Source organism: Papaver somniferum, chromosome 9 (assembly GCF_003573695.1).
Source record: "Papaver somniferum cultivar HN1 chromosome 9, ASM357369v1, whole genome shotgun sequence".
NCBI lineage: Eukaryota > Viridiplantae > Streptophyta > Magnoliopsida > Ranunculales > Papaveraceae > Papaver > Papaver somniferum.
This window is the reverse complement of record NC_039366.1, coordinates 92979445-92993804: the sequence shown is the minus strand read 5'-3', so window position 1 is coordinate 92993804 and position 14360 is coordinate 92979445. Positions and strand designations below refer to the sequence as shown.

At 37.5% G+C, this 14360-nt stretch overlaps 3 protein-coding genes across 4 annotated transcripts; all 3 read right to left on the bottom strand.

Annotated features, from left to right (window-relative positions):
- Positions 1 to 1694: 1694 nt before the first annotated feature.
- LOC113312282 lies at positions 1695 to 3147 on the bottom strand. Its single transcript, XM_026561044.1, has 3 exons — positions 3048 to 3147; positions 2767 to 2953; positions 1695 to 2682 (listed from the first exon to the last, which is right to left on the bottom strand). Exons 1-3 carry the CDS (start codon positions 3145 to 3147, stop codon positions 1695 to 1697), a joined length of 1275 nt encoding a protein of 424 aa, XP_026416829.1.
- Positions 3148 to 4575: 1428 nt separating this feature from the next.
- Positions 4576 to 6337, bottom strand: LOC113312281. The gene is made up of 4 exons (XM_026561042.1): positions 6268 to 6337; positions 5431 to 5602; positions 5170 to 5349; positions 4576 to 4987 (listed from the first exon to the last, which is right to left on the bottom strand). The coding sequence occupies exons 1-4, from the start codon at positions 6335 to 6337 to the stop codon at positions 4576 to 4578; spliced, it is 834 nt and encodes a 277-aa protein (XP_026416827.1).
- A 2315-nt stretch (positions 6338 to 8652) lies between these two features.
- Positions 8653 to 13765, bottom strand: LOC113313884 (putative SWI/SNF-related matrix-associated actin-dependent regulator of chromatin subfamily A member 3-like 1). 2 transcript variants are annotated; one of them, XM_026562665.1, is made up of 4 exons: positions 12170 to 13765; positions 10973 to 11119; positions 10834 to 10894; positions 8653 to 9918 (listed from the first exon to the last, which is right to left on the bottom strand). In XM_026562665.1, exons 1-4 carry the CDS (start codon positions 13658 to 13660, stop codon positions 9113 to 9115), a joined length of 2505 nt encoding a protein of 834 aa, XP_026418450.1. In that variant the 5' UTR covers positions 13661 to 13765; the 3' UTR covers positions 8653 to 9112. The 2 variants fall into 2 exon arrangements, with proteins under 2 accessions (XP_026418450.1, XP_026418449.1); XM_026562664.1 differs by having other exon boundaries at positions 10834 to 11119.
- Between the last annotated feature and the right edge of the window lie 595 nt (positions 13766 to 14360).

Sequence of the window (14360 nt, the reverse complement as noted above, 5' to 3'; positions counted from 1 at the left end):
GAAAGGTGAACATATGAAAAGCAAATAAAGATAAAATACGACAGTCTACCTGGGTATATAAATGTGGTTAACTATAGAGTTAATGATGTCACATCTTTGTTATCCGACGACCATAATGTCGCGAATTCAATTTTGATCTCGCAGTGCAGGATCAAAACTTTTTCCATTGGTAGGAAGATACAATGGTAATAAATTTCAAATTTCAATCGTGGATGTCATCATTCATTTATTAGAATTTGTTGGATGACTTGGTAATTTTTTAAAGCAATAAATATCGAATGATAAATGCTCTATAAATGCAATAGTTGAAAAGCATCATTGTAAAGCCAAACCAGATAATGTTGAAAGCCAAGTATAAATATTTCTATATTCATCTTTCCAAGCTAGAAAAACTTATCACTTATGTTTGGTTTATTTTTGTCCATCTACATAGACAAACTTCGTATGTAGGATATCAAGAGAAAATATTTGTATCTATGATGGATTTATATTGATGCTGAAATTTATATAAAATCAATTTTGAAATAAATCCTCTAAATTGTTTTTATCATACAAATTTTTATGTTGTAAATATATCCATTTTTTCCTCTCTTTTTTCTCGATAATCAAACCGTTAGTATTTCATTGCTATTAAGAAACATATACATGAGAGTTTTTAAGAAAAATAATTACATCATAAACATGAAACAAATACAACAAAATATGCAAAATGTAAATATATGACGAAGAGAAATAATGGTTTACAAAGAAAATAATATTCAAATCATGTATGTTAAGATCGGAGAAGGTACAAAAATCTAAATTTTCCGACCGCAATAGTATAATTCTATGAATTCTAGGCATAGTCCCCGTTCAAATCTGTCACCGAACTTGGACGTTCGTATGCGCTCGCCATAGTTCCACAATCTTATCATTATCTGACTTGGAAGTTAGAATAGTGGATCTATATTGGTGAATCCCCTACGGTCAACCTTATGTTAGGACTTTGTTCACGCCACTTATAAATAAACTACGAACCTGTGTAAGAATTAGTTAGGGGAGGAGTCAAAGTCTATAGAAAAGGAAGTGGTTAGGTACCTTGGTTTAATGGCTTCTAGCTAGCTAGCTAGCCCTAATCAGAGTTATTTGCGAGGCATAAGGTGGTTATCTTCATAACCAACAAGTATTGTTGACTTTTTAGTGGATTCCTGCAGATAATACATTATACAGTTAATAGGATGATGGTAATGATGTGATATCTAATTTTCCCTATCCTCCTCAAGAAAGTCGGTCTCATTGATTAATTAAAGTTAGGTATTAAATTAAGGACGAAAAGGTTAAAATCATTGTACATACACACAGAATTATTGGCTTGGACCGCTTGGACCGTGGTAATCTCATGCAAATTTATAACTTAAGATTGCATTTCAAAGTCTGGTTTCGGGTCATATTTAGAAAGAGTCAAGTTTCTCAAAACAATCTAATTACACCATGTAATAAGTGAATTTCGGAGATGATAACATTAGCGATCAGGGCCTATCCAGCAAGCACTAACAGTGTAGGATGCATATCCTATCCTCCTCAAAATCTATTATTGCTCGGTTCCTTTTGGGTACAGTACGCTTTTTGGTGGGTATAGAGGGTTTTTTTTTTTTTTTTCATTTTTTTTTGAAGGGGAAAAGAAAAAACAAAAAAGAAAAAAACAGGGAAAAGAGCTAACTAACAACAAATTGCTCATTCTCAATGAGATGAACAATATCTAGAGGAGGAGTAGATAGCCACACATTTGAAGAGCGGTTAGAAACAGCTAGTGCTGCTAGATTGTGTGCCACATTATTGGCATTCTTTCTGATGTACCTGAATTCCACAGACTTGAAATTTTTCAGCTCATCCCTGGTTCCGCTGATTGTGTTCTTGATCTTCCAGTTTGCAGTGTAATGCTTATGCTTCAGAGCATTTATGACATGTAAAGAGTCGCCTTCCAGAATGATGTTTCTGAAGCCTTTGCTGAACCCCAGCTCCACTGCCAATAGAGCACTAAACGCTTCAGTTTCATCTGCAGTGCAATAATCTATTATTTTGTTTTGGCATCCCAGTACTTTAGCCCCTTTATCTCTGGCTATTACACCACAAGCAAAACCTTTTGATCCTGCAGCTCCATCAAAGTCAATCTTGATTTTCTCGCCTTCTGGTGGTTCCCAGTAATCCTTCTCAGCTCCCATTAGATCATCTTCAGTTAGCTGCACATCAGTAGGCACAACTTCCATTTTCATATTATACCAATACAGGGCCTCTTGGATCACTTTCTGTACACTGAATTTCTTCTTGTTGAAGACAACCTCATTTCTGGCTTTCCATATTTCCCAGAACACACATATTCCCATCTTTAGTTTAGAATGATCACCTCCTTCTTCCATCCACTGCAGAATTATGTCTTGCACCGACTGATTTGGGCATTCACCAATTCTGAGACTCAGTGGAGAAGCAAAAAAGACTGCTTGTGTCACCTGACAATATAAAAACAGATGTTCCATACATTCCACCTTCCTATCACACAACCTGCAGTCATCATTTATGCCATGGATGTGTTTCTTAATGTTTCTGGCTACAGGAAGTCCATTTTGGAGCATTCGCCAAACAAAAATTTGGATTCTTGGAGGAATATTTCTCACTCTCCAGAATTTCTTCCATGGGAACTCATTGCTGTTAGAGGTGGAAGGGGATCTGTCATTCAAAGTTTTTAGAAAGGATTTGGTTGAGAATTCACCTTTTGGATGGTGTAACTACATCAGTTTGTTATTTCTACTTTCTTCTGGCTCGACAGGTATATGGATCTCCTTAATCTTGGTCACTTCAGTTGGGGTGAAGAGCTGTTGCAGCTTGATTTCATCCCATTTCCATTCTCCTTGTATAATAAGATCCTTCACCTTCTTGACCTGATAGTCTACATTCTCCCTCTTCTCTGGTTTCTTCGCTGCAATGTTCGGTATCCACGGATCGTCCCATATGTCGATATTTTTACCATTCGCAATTGTCCAACATCATCCCTTTCTCATTTCTTCTCTAACTTTCAACATTGCACTCCATGTAGCTGAGCAGCCATCGTTTTTCTTTACCTCCCAGAAATTCCCATTCTTTATATACTTTGCTTTCATAATCTGACCCCATAAACAGACTTCATCCTCCAAGAACTTCCATATAAGCTTTGCTATCATTTCCATGTTTAGCTTCTGAAGACCTTATTCCCAAACCACCCTGTTCCTTTTCCATCTCAAAAATGCTCCATTTTATGAAATGCATCTTTTTCATATCCTTGTCATGACCCCACCAAAAGTTCCTCATTATTCTTGTGAGCTTTGCTAACACCTTCTTGGGGATGATTGAAGTAGACATATAATAAGGCGGGATAAGACCCAGTTTTGTCTTGATCAACAAAGTTCTGCCTGCATGGGTCAAAAAAATTCTCTTCCACCCTGCTGTCTTGGCATCAAATTTTTCCTCAAGTCCATCATGGGAGGATATCAAATGTGCTGGATTGAGTAATTGGTGCCCCAAGTACTTATCAATGTTCTCCATCATTTGTACACCCAACAAGCTTGGTATTTCCATTCTTCTCTCAATCTGTACTCCTTTGCTAAAAAACACTACAGATTTCTTCATATTTGCTTCCTGACCAGATCAAGATGCATATGTGAACTAGATCTTCATAAGAGTGTCAACAGTCTTGTTGTCCAAGGTCCCAAATAGCAATAAGTCATCTGCAAACATCATATGAGAGACAACTGGTGCACACTTGCAAACTTTGTATCCATTGTATAGGGCATTCCTTTCCATAATGCGCATGAGCCAGGTGAGACCTTGAGAGCACAATATAAACAAATACGGTGATAATGGACACCCTTGTCGTAGTCCTCTTTCACTCATAAAATATCCCTTTGCTTGACCATTAACAACTATAGAGAAACTGGCTGTGGTTACACAATTCATGATCAGCTTATAAGTTTGCCCTACAGAGCCAAAAATTCTTAGGCAGTGTCTCAAAAATCTCCAGCTAATCTTGTCATAAGCCTTACTTATGTCTATTTTTAAGGCAAATGCTCCTAGGACAGAGCTTGAGTTAGACATGGTATGAATGATCTCTTTGGCAGTGACTATGTTGTCTATGATTGATCTTCCAGGGATAAACGCAAATTGCGCTTTGTCCACTAAACTATCTAGATGGATTCTTATTCTCTGTGCTAGAATCTTGGTAACTACTTTATGCATGATGTTTGTTAGATCAAAAGGTCTAAATTCAGCAGGGATAGTAGGGTTTTTGACTTTAGGAATTATCACTATATTGGTGTGATTCAATCCTAGTGGTAGAGTTGTAGAAGAGAAACAATTTTGGATAGTTTTAGTTACCTCGTCTCCTACCACCTCCCAACATTGTTTGTAGAAAATAGCAGGCATGCCATCTGGTCCTGGAGCTTTCAGACTTTTCATTCTCTTGATAGTACTCCAAACTTCCTCCTTCATAGGCACCACTGTGATGTTGTCATTACTTGTAGTATCAATCTTGGATGTGGATTGAAACTGAATTGGATGATGCATCTCTTATGCGTCTCTCTTGAAAAGATCTGTGAAATACTTCACAAGATACTGGACAATATCATTTGCATCAGTTACCCATGAGGCATTTGGTAACTTAAGAGCTGCAATCTGGTTTTTCTTCTTCCTCTGTAAGACTGACATGTGGAAAGCTTTTGTGTTCTTGTCTATTTTGGGAATCCATTTAGCCTTACTTCTCTGCTCATAATATTTTCTCTGCATGATATTCAGCTTTTCAATCTCCATACACAGCTCTTTTTCTTCTTGTCTTGTATCTCTAATATGTGCCTCCATTTGAGTCTTCAAGAGCTTTTCTTTCAGTTCTTCTCCAGCTCTAAATATATTCCCAAAGGTCTTTCTGCTCCATTTATTTAACTCTTCTCCCACTTCCACGATCTTCCTTGTTGTCTCATTAGAGCTTGATATCCAAGCATTATGTACTACATCTTGAAAGGCAGGGTGCTCTATCCAAAAATATTCAAATTTGTTGGCATGCTTTCTTTTCCTCTTACTAGTTCTATGAGTGCTAACTAGTATTGGAGCATGATCACTGCTTATTCTTGGAAGGTGCAAAATCCATTCTCTTGAAACATGAAGAACCAATCTGAAGTACACACAGTCCTGTCCAGTCTTTCAAATATAGGCTCATTAGCTACAGCTCCATTTGACCAAGTAAATGCAGGACCAACAAATCCCATATCTATAAGACCTTTGTATTTGATGAAGTTCCTGAATTCATTGTTTGCATAGGTCATTGTTTGATTACCACCCTTTTTCTCACTGATTGAACATATTGCATTAAGATCTCCAACTAGACACCATGGATTTTGTAATTGAGCAGTTTAGTGTGAGAAATCATACCAGAACTTATTTCTTAATTGGTGCTGTGGAGGACCATACACACATAACAACTCCCAGTCTCTTTCAGTGATGTTGTGAATACGATAATGTATAACATTCTTATCTGCTCTCAACACATCCAAATCAACAGAATTCTTCCATAGTAACACATTTCCGCCACTCCTTCTTATTGCTGGAACATATTTATAATGATAAAAATTGAGGGAATTGAACAATCTGTCAAAATTATCCTCGCCCATTAAAGTCTATGTCAAGAATGCAATTTGAGGGTTGCAAGCCCTGAGAAACGCTTTTAGATTTTGGATTGTCGAGGTGTTTCTCAATCCTTGAAAATTCCATGAGAAGATTAACATTGACCTTGTGGCGGATTTTGGGCAGCCACCACACCCATTAAATGAGGAGTTGTTGAGTTAAATTTCTTAATTGGTACATCGATATCCATTGGACACGCCAGTCTTTTCGAACCACTCCGAGCTTCACCATTATGTTTGCTTTGCTGATCATTTCTACAGTTTCTTGCTTGTCTCTTTCATCCTTTTTCCTTCTTTTTCGAGCTTCCCTTTGTTGATGTCGAGGAGGAGCTGAATTCGTTATCTTCTGTGTTATTGATTGAGAGAATTTGGCTTGATTGAAGTATGAAATTATCCGAGATTTGGTTTTTAGGGTTAGGTTTAGGAAGAAGGTTCTATGTATGTTTGTTTCGACTGTCTATGGATTTGGATTGTCCTTCTACTATGCCCATTGGTCTCTCAGTATCCACACCTGTTGGGATACCCGTATTCTGATTTGGGTATGCACACATGGTATTCACGTCATGTCTACGTGGAAGTGACTCACCATCTACAGCTGTCTCTCCATTAAATGTCTTTTTTCTTTCCGTTATGAGCCCCTCCAAAGCCTGCTCCATTAATTGTTTTTCTTCCATACATATGTTTCCTATGCCAGGATTTTTCTTGGATCTGCTAACCCACTGTCCTCTTATCTGTTCATCCTACCTGTGGTACCATCTGTTACACCACCTTCTGCAACTTTGTCTTTTCCCTGCTTCGCTTTTTTCAGATGCAGTTTTTCCCCATTGGATTTTCGCCTTGCCGCTTTCTCGCCATTGGATCCATCCATCCTCAGCGCCTCCAGATTCAGATTGAGAAGCCGCGTGTCATTATTTTCGTCGTCTAGATTATGGTTCTTCATCAACGGTTCTTGAGCCTCCATATTCATCTTCTTCACTCCTGTTATACATTGATCCATTTCTTCATCTGTGTTTTTGTAGAAAACACGAATTTCTTCATTGTATCTCGCATAAGATCTATCCGTCATTCTTTGCATTATATCATCAGTACTTTGCGTTGTATCCTCTTCCAGTTTTTTAGATAAGTGAGGACATTGCTTCATGATATGGCCGAAGAAACCACAATGGAAACATAATCTGGGCACCTTCTCGTATCTGAAAGTGATTTTAATCTTCTTTTTGGACTCCAGAGTTATCTCCATATCCTTTGGAAGCGGTTTTGTTATGTCTAATCTAACTCTTACCTTAGCAAATTTTCCCCATTTTACAGTCATGGATGGATCAATTGGTTCTGGAGTACCAAATATATCGACAATACTAAACACTTTCTCAGCCTTCAGCTTAATGGAAGCCCATAGATGTGTAAGCTGAACACAACATATCTGAAATCATAGTCTTCTAATAAGAATTCTTCATTGCCTCTTTCTATCAACATCAATTCTTCTTTCACAGACCGCGGAGTCCCTTGAATCACCGCTATCAGGTCACACAGAAGAGCAAATCTGACATTGTAGATACCACCTCCCATCTCCTTAATCATGAAACCTCATGACGGTCTCCAAGCTTTTGTTAGGATCTGATGTATTAGGTTTATATTATACTCTCTACCTGAAATAAATTTAAATAATAAGTTCTTGTTGTGGTCAGTGCTTCTTTCATTTGAATCCTCGGTATCCTCAAACTCATAAGTAACCGGATCTTCAACAGTTGTGTTTAGGGTATGAAATGCTTCTGAAACTGCACCTTTTTCTTTTGATGTAGATGCCATTCTCAACGAAAAACTAAACTAGTAAAAAACTGGAAATCTGTAAGAAAGGAAGGACTGAAGTTGCGAAAACTCACTGTATCGAAAAATCTAAAAGTAAAAACGAAGAGACAATCACAATACTGTGATATAGAAGAACACCCTAATGGTGAGATAACACATCATGGAGATGAAAATTTTCGCCTTGACTAAGTCAGAGAGGCGACGGCCAAAATTGACCGAAAAAAGGGTATAGAGAGTTAATAGAAGAAAATAAAACATGTGTTTGCGTTGCATTATTCTTTCAACCTTGCAAGCAGTCCTTGTTTCTCTTGTCAACCCAGATCTAGTCAACTCATGAAAGTCAGAAGGAATTGGTCCACTCTGGCTGTGGGGTTTTCTCTTTTGACTCTCTTGAGCTTTGTCAATTTAGTCAAACCTTGACCTGATCTCACACTGAAACTCTTTGAATGGAATTTACAAAATGTCCCCAAAAACTGAACCATTTTAATAAGAACTTTAATAACATGCTGGTTGTAGACGGTAGTCTTCCTAAGATAACACTTAAAATAAGCTCGATAAGTACCAAAAGGAATTTTTGGCGTAAAAGGCCACCCCAAAAGAAAAGAATTTATACTACAACCACATTGTAAATGTTATTTCAGGTGGTTGGTGCCATGCAGTAAAGTTTCGAGACCCTGACTGCGACACGAGGGATAGTCTGTCGTCTCTAAGTTGAAAGAGATGGTAGTAAAGTACCGCCATTAGTAACGTCTAGGTAGAAGAGGATCAATTCGGTATACTCTGGTAAGCTCCTCCTATGAATGGCTCAAGGCGGCTTGCAAAAATATATAATTCTATTAGTTGCCTCCGCAAACCTTTCACTGACAGACTAATTTCTGCACCAAACCTTGTGCGGAGGGGGCATTTTTGACTCGGACAAAGTGAAGTTCTTTAAAGAACAGGCAGGCAAGAGGACCACACTCTCATAAAAAAACTAGTGTACCCCGTGGTTCCATCAGAGAACATTTTCATTACATTTTCCATAAATGGATAACATAGTCGTATCTACACCGGCATAGCTCGTAGGCACAGTTGCCACCCTTAGCTAGTTCCAAGTATATACCATAAATCAACAAAGACAACAGGTAATCCTAAGCTATTAGCTCCTCCAACTATTCACCCAGATAACAAAATTAAAGAATATAGAAAGAACAGCAAAACAAGAAGCAATAACCACAAGAAAGACTAGTACCTACTGAACCATCGCCTTTGCATTTCTTAAAAACATGTTCCAGCAAAATGTTAGCAGTTGCAAACAGAATTTACACTGAACTAATTGCCATTTTCCTCAAAAAGTAATACGACACCAAAAATGCCGAGGTTCCAAAACCTATGTTAGTAGCCAGGACAATCAGGGAACATTATGGTGGGAAGACCCAGGAAGAGCAAAAGAGTGAGAAGTGAGGACTACACATAACCAACCACATTATGGTGGCAAAACCCAGGAAGAGCAAAAGAGTGAGAAGTGAGGACTACACATAACCAACCGAAGCCAAGGGAAGTTGAAATAAGGTTTAAAGTCTTTTGGAGTGAGACTTGTGTATATGAACATACGTAACTGATCATCGTAACAGTCCAGGAAGAGTTCACAAATCCAATAAGAGGCGAATATCTTCACCACCCATTTGTCTCGTATCCTTATTCTTTCTAGAACCTTGACTTCCTAAATTCTTTTTCCCCGACTGTAACTCCAATATCCTTTCCTCAATGCTGTTCTCAACTATTAGCCTCACAATCTTGACATCTTCCTTTTGTCCTATTCGGTGAACACGGTCCATGGCCTGTTCTTCAACTGCAGGGTTCCACCATGGCTCAAACAAGTATACCCTAGACGCAGCCGTAAGATTTATCCCAGTTCCTGAAGCTTTAAGACTTGCTAGAAGCACAGTAGCTGAATCTGACCCCTGATTTTCGAATTCTTTGATCACCTTACCCCTCCTTGTTGCGGTCATTGATCCATCTAATCTCAAAATCTTAAAACCAGCATCCTTTAGCGGTCGTTCGAGTAAGACCAACATCTTTCTAAATTGTGAAAACACGACTGATTTTCTTGATGGATTTTCCTTCCTAGAGGCTATCAGAAGTTTTAACAGTGCTGAAACTTTAGAGGAGTAGGTATTACTTCCATTTGAAGAATCACTATTTTCACAGTCCTCGGAAGATTCTTCTGGTGGGGCAGAGAAGAGGTCTGACTCGGAAAGACTGTGACGGCACAAAGGGCAGCAAGAATTCTTCTGGATGGCTTTTAAAATACAGTTTTTGCAAAAGATATGAGCACAACATGTGATGATGGTACCAGTTGGTGGAGAAATGCAAATTGGACAGTCAAAGTCATCTCCATCTTGTAGAATTGACACCAACTTCTGAAGCAATTCAGGATTACTGGATACATCTGCAAGTTTTTAAACTACAACTTATGAGCTAATGCACATATGAATCTAGCTCTGTGAGTGACCAAATAAGAGAGGATTCAATAATTTAAGTTCTTCGAAAAACATTAAATATAGAGGACGGCAATTAGTAATAACAATCCTCGTTATTTTATACGCTGATACGTCAAAAAAACTGTAATCCACAAGAAGTGGTATAATAAAAAAACACACAGATTATATTACGTTGCTGTTCAGAAACCTGGTTACAAAAATATACACATGTGAGATGCAAAGGACTATCTGGGTGACTTCAATTTTTAGCTGAAATATTCAGAAGCAAGTTCCTAACTATCCCATCTTTACTAAATAGAATTCATCATTTTCAGCTGAAATACTCAGCTATTACATATTATTATTTCAACTTTATACATTATCCCTGCTTGCTTGAGTGTCCCTTAAGTGCCCATGTGACTATAGTAACCGTAAATGAAACAGGTTACACGATCAAGATTTCGTTTCATTTGGTCCAGAGGAAGAACTAGGTCAGCAAATGATGCTGTAATTTTTTCATCTCTCTCACGCAGGAGCCACTATTAGCATACAAAGCATCAGCGATTACTAGCTCAACACTCCCTCACCATACTTGAAGTTTGTGGATTCTAAATATAAACGTATTTCATATATCGACGGAACACATGATTAGAGTTTGTGGATCCTAAATATAAACGTATTTCATATATCGACGGAACACATGATTATTTGGTCAAAATTTTCACAAAAATCATGGAGATTATTCTTCACCTAGTATTATAGTCATTATTATTACACTCATAGAATTCATAACAACGATAATATATGGATGCACCAGAAACCTTAATATACTTTTCAGAACCAACTAAATTGTGTTGGAGAAGAAAGGGCAGAAAAATTGTTACCTTCAATGTTGTATGACGGAAGTAATTCTTCTGTTGGACACAAGGTTACATCGTTACAGATCTGACGTAGCCTCAAAACAATACTAAGTAATCTTGAGTAATTGAGCACAACATTGTCACGATGGATATAGTTGCGTACCACATTTTGATAATCCATTAGCATTTGGTCATACTTGTCCCTTTCTTCAACAGAGAGCTCCACCAAACAAGTTTCAACAGTTTTAGGTGGCAGTTCGACCAAACCATCGTCCTTATGTCTTCGCAAAGAGAGGCTTGCCATGATATTCTATTGAAATTTGAAAATAGTGTCAAAGAAGTTGATTAAAAAAGTAAAAAGATATCCAATTATCTCAATTAACTAATTAAGAAAACCAAAAGGAAAAGAGCATCTCATATTTCATGAAGGGGGCATATAATCTGGAATCTGGAAGAGGGGGATCAATTTAAAATTTAACAGAACCTTACAAGTATTCACATACCTTCCACTGTATAACGCATCAACAGATCAACTAACATACTTTTTTCAGAAAGCATGTTTTCTTAAATATCACTTGGGAGATCGAATTGACAATATTAGCTGAATGAAATTGCAGACAGTAGTGAACAGTGAATAACATGTATCTGAGTCATACGACTACACAAGTAATACCACCGTGAGATAACCAGATTTAAATGTAACAGCCACAACAAAACTATGTAAATTTATATAACTAGTTGACTAGCACCAAGATTGAGTTGATTAAATGATATAACACTATCAATGATGAATCAACAATTGCACAACTTATATGGATGACAACATAATACATCGACTTGATTAAGTGACATGCAAGCCTTAATCTCTAGTGTGGACAATCTAACCTCACCGAAGACATAGAATTTCAGTCCTTCCGTTTAACTGAAGACTAAACTCAGTAACTTAATTTCTAAATTTGCCACTGAATTTATCATTTTGGTGCTACATGTTTATAAAATGTTTCATAACATCGCTGAACAGAAGATTTAAGTGATTAACGTCTAGTACTAAAAGTTCACTTGATTCTGATATCTGGTTGCAACAAGATTCATTTTCATTCTGCTAAAATACCCCAGTATTCTACATCTCTTCGATCTTCATTGCTATCGGGGAAAAAACAATTCAGAGTTGCACTAACTTAATCTTTTACTAAATATAAAAAAACTTGATATTTTGGAGGTATCATAAATGTAGCATTCGAATCTAAAGTTATCATGTATCTACATTTACAGCTGGGATAAATTTGATAAGGTAGAACAAGTTTTAAAGTTAAAACTTAAGAATATATTTGACCACCTAGTATTACTAGCACGAGCATACCTGTAGACGTGAGAGCCCAATCGATTGTCCTTTATCAAGTGGTTGTTGCACCAGGGTTTGCCAATAACTCTTAACTGACAATGGCTCAAACTTCAAGAAGGCCACGAGAGAATACAAATCATATGCGCCATTCAGAATAGGTGTTCCTGTAACTACCCACCTCCTCAAGGCTTTCAAAGAAAGAACAGCTACAGCTTGGGAAGATTTCTCATTCTTAATAACATGTGCCTCATCCAAAATAACTCGGAACCACTCGACCTTACTGATAGGAGATTCGCTGACCTTTTTGATAGGAGATTCGCTAACCTTTTTGACAGGTGATTCGCTATTTTTAAACTCAGAGGCGAGAGTACCGTAAGTTGTCAAAACAATATCATACTTCTGAAGCTCCTCGGGGTCATTTGTTCGTGTTCCATAATACATGTACACCTTCAAATGACCAGGTCTTGTATGTTCATTTAGTTGTGTTACCCACGTCGAAAAAACCGATGGGGGGCAAACAACCAACGTCGTCCTTGGCCCCAAAACGCCACAATTTCCATCCTCCAAATCAGTGTTTGTTCTACGTTTCTTATTCGAGTCAACAGTTTTCAGTATCTGCTTTCTCTTCTTAGACTCATTTCCACTCACTAAAACAGACCATTGTTCTTCCTGTTCTCCGTCTTCTCCCAATTTATCCAAACTACCGTTACTTGTGTTGTCTGGTCTGTTAGTAGCAATTAAAGATAGTAAAGTAAGTGTCTTCCCCAAACCCATGTCATCAGCAAAAATCCCACCTCTTAAAGGTGCAGGCCGTTCTCTTGTATGAAAATCCGTCAACAAATTCCCATAATCTCCTTCTTTCTCAATCCAAAAAGGTGGCAATTCATCAGAATTCTCCCTATGAACCAACCAACCTAACCCTAACTTTTGATGATCTAACAACTCAGTCTTGATGATTTCCTTAGGTGGTTCCAAGGCTTCCCATCGTACACCCTTTTCTTTCTCAGAATCAGACACAAAATTAAAAACTTCATCAATCTTTTTAAACTTTTTCTTTGGTTGAAGTTCTTTAACAATAGCAGATTCTGATTGAGTAAATGCTGGATTAGAACCAGAAATCAACTGCAACCCAGATTCCATTATCACAGATTTAACAGTTTCGAAATCCTCAATCTTTGCAAAAATATGTACCTGACAAGGCTTTTTATATCGATTGTTAACACCTAGGGTTTTAGGTACAATACCTTGTACAAGAATTTGGCGAGTATCGATTAGAGGAGATAAAATAGCAGCAGCAGAACGCTCAATGTATCCAACTTGAGTTTGAGTTTTCTTAACATCTAGAACTTTAATTGCGTTTTCATCATAAGAATTGAAAGGTTCTGGAAGTAAACCTACCACTTGACGGTCTTTAATGGAAGCAAAATAGTGTTGTAGACCAACTATGTTAACAGTCACAAACCCTAACAAGTATGTCTCCTCTTGAGTTGAAGAAGAAGCAGCCATCATCGGTGAAAAACGAGTCGGAGACACTGGAGAGGTTAGGTTAGGTTTTTGTTTGAGAGTAGTTTTGAATTCGAAATATTTTCTCCCTTATTTTTCTCTATGTAACGTTTTTTGAATTGGATTCACTTCAAATAAAGAAAGAGAAGATGTGGCGGTTCTATAGGCATAATGAGACCCATTATTCCGTATATTAAACGGCTCTTTTTTTTAATCTCCCGGTCCTTTGGTATGCCCTTGACTTGAGGCTGAATGGGAAAAACTTGTACCACCAGGGCACTTTTTTTTTCTTCAAAAAGTCTAGATTGACTTCGACCCTTCCACCGAGAATTGCACTCACAGATACAAGTGGGGATCCCATTTTTACCCGCACCTATTTCGAAGCTAAGCACGTAGAGTATTATTCATTCGATTCCCTCTCGAGAGAAATTAAAGTGAAAACTTCATGGGTCTAGACTTGTTCTTTTCTTTTTCACACAAAAAAGGAACATATATACTGATATAGATAAATGATTACATCTGTTGGATGGAGGATAATTATGTGAAGAAACAACTAGGAAGACTTCCTCTCTTAAACTTATGTGAAGTGAAAATCTGATATGTTGAACCTTCCACTATATTTAGTTGTTTTATCAGCTCAACCATTAAAATTTCTACTAACATACTCAGTTTTTGCAGGAAATTTGAATTTGGACGGCCCCCAAAT

Coding starts and splice junctions, on each gene's coding strand:
- LOC113312281 (XM_026561042.1), bottom strand. CDS start 6,337: ATGGAGCAGGCTTTGGAGGGGCTCATAACGGAAAGAAAAAAGACATTT. Junction 5,603..6,267: donor TGGAGAGACAGCTGTAGATG/GTGAGTCACTTC, acceptor AATATGTTCCAG/CAATAAGAAGGAGTGGCGGA. Junction 4,988..5,169: donor ACTGTGTGTACTTCAGATTG/GTTCTTCATGTT, acceptor TTGGATATCAAG/CTCTAATGAGACAACAAGGA.
- LOC113313884 (XM_026562664.1), bottom strand. CDS start 13,660: ATGATGGCTGCTTCTTCTTCAACTCAAGAGGAGACATACTTGTTAGGG. Junction 11,120..12,169: donor TTGGGCTCTCACGTCTACAG/GTATGCTCGTGC, acceptor AAATTTCAATAG/AATATCATGGCAAGCCTCTC. Junction 9,919..10,833: donor TCCGTCATACAACATTGAAG/GTAACAATTTTT, acceptor AAAAACTTGCAG/ATGTATCCAGTAATCCTGAA.
- LOC113312282 (XM_026561044.1), bottom strand. CDS start 3,147: ATGGGGTCAGATTATGAAAGCAAAGTATATAAAGAATGGGAATTTCTG. Junction 2,954..3,047: donor CATGGAGTGCAATGTTGAAA/GTTAGAGAAGAA, acceptor CGAACATTGCAG/CGAAGAAACCAGAGAAGAGG. Junction 2,683..2,766: donor AGTAGAAATAACAAACTGAT/GTAGTTACACCA, acceptor CACCTCTAACAG/CAATGAGTTCCCATGGAAGA.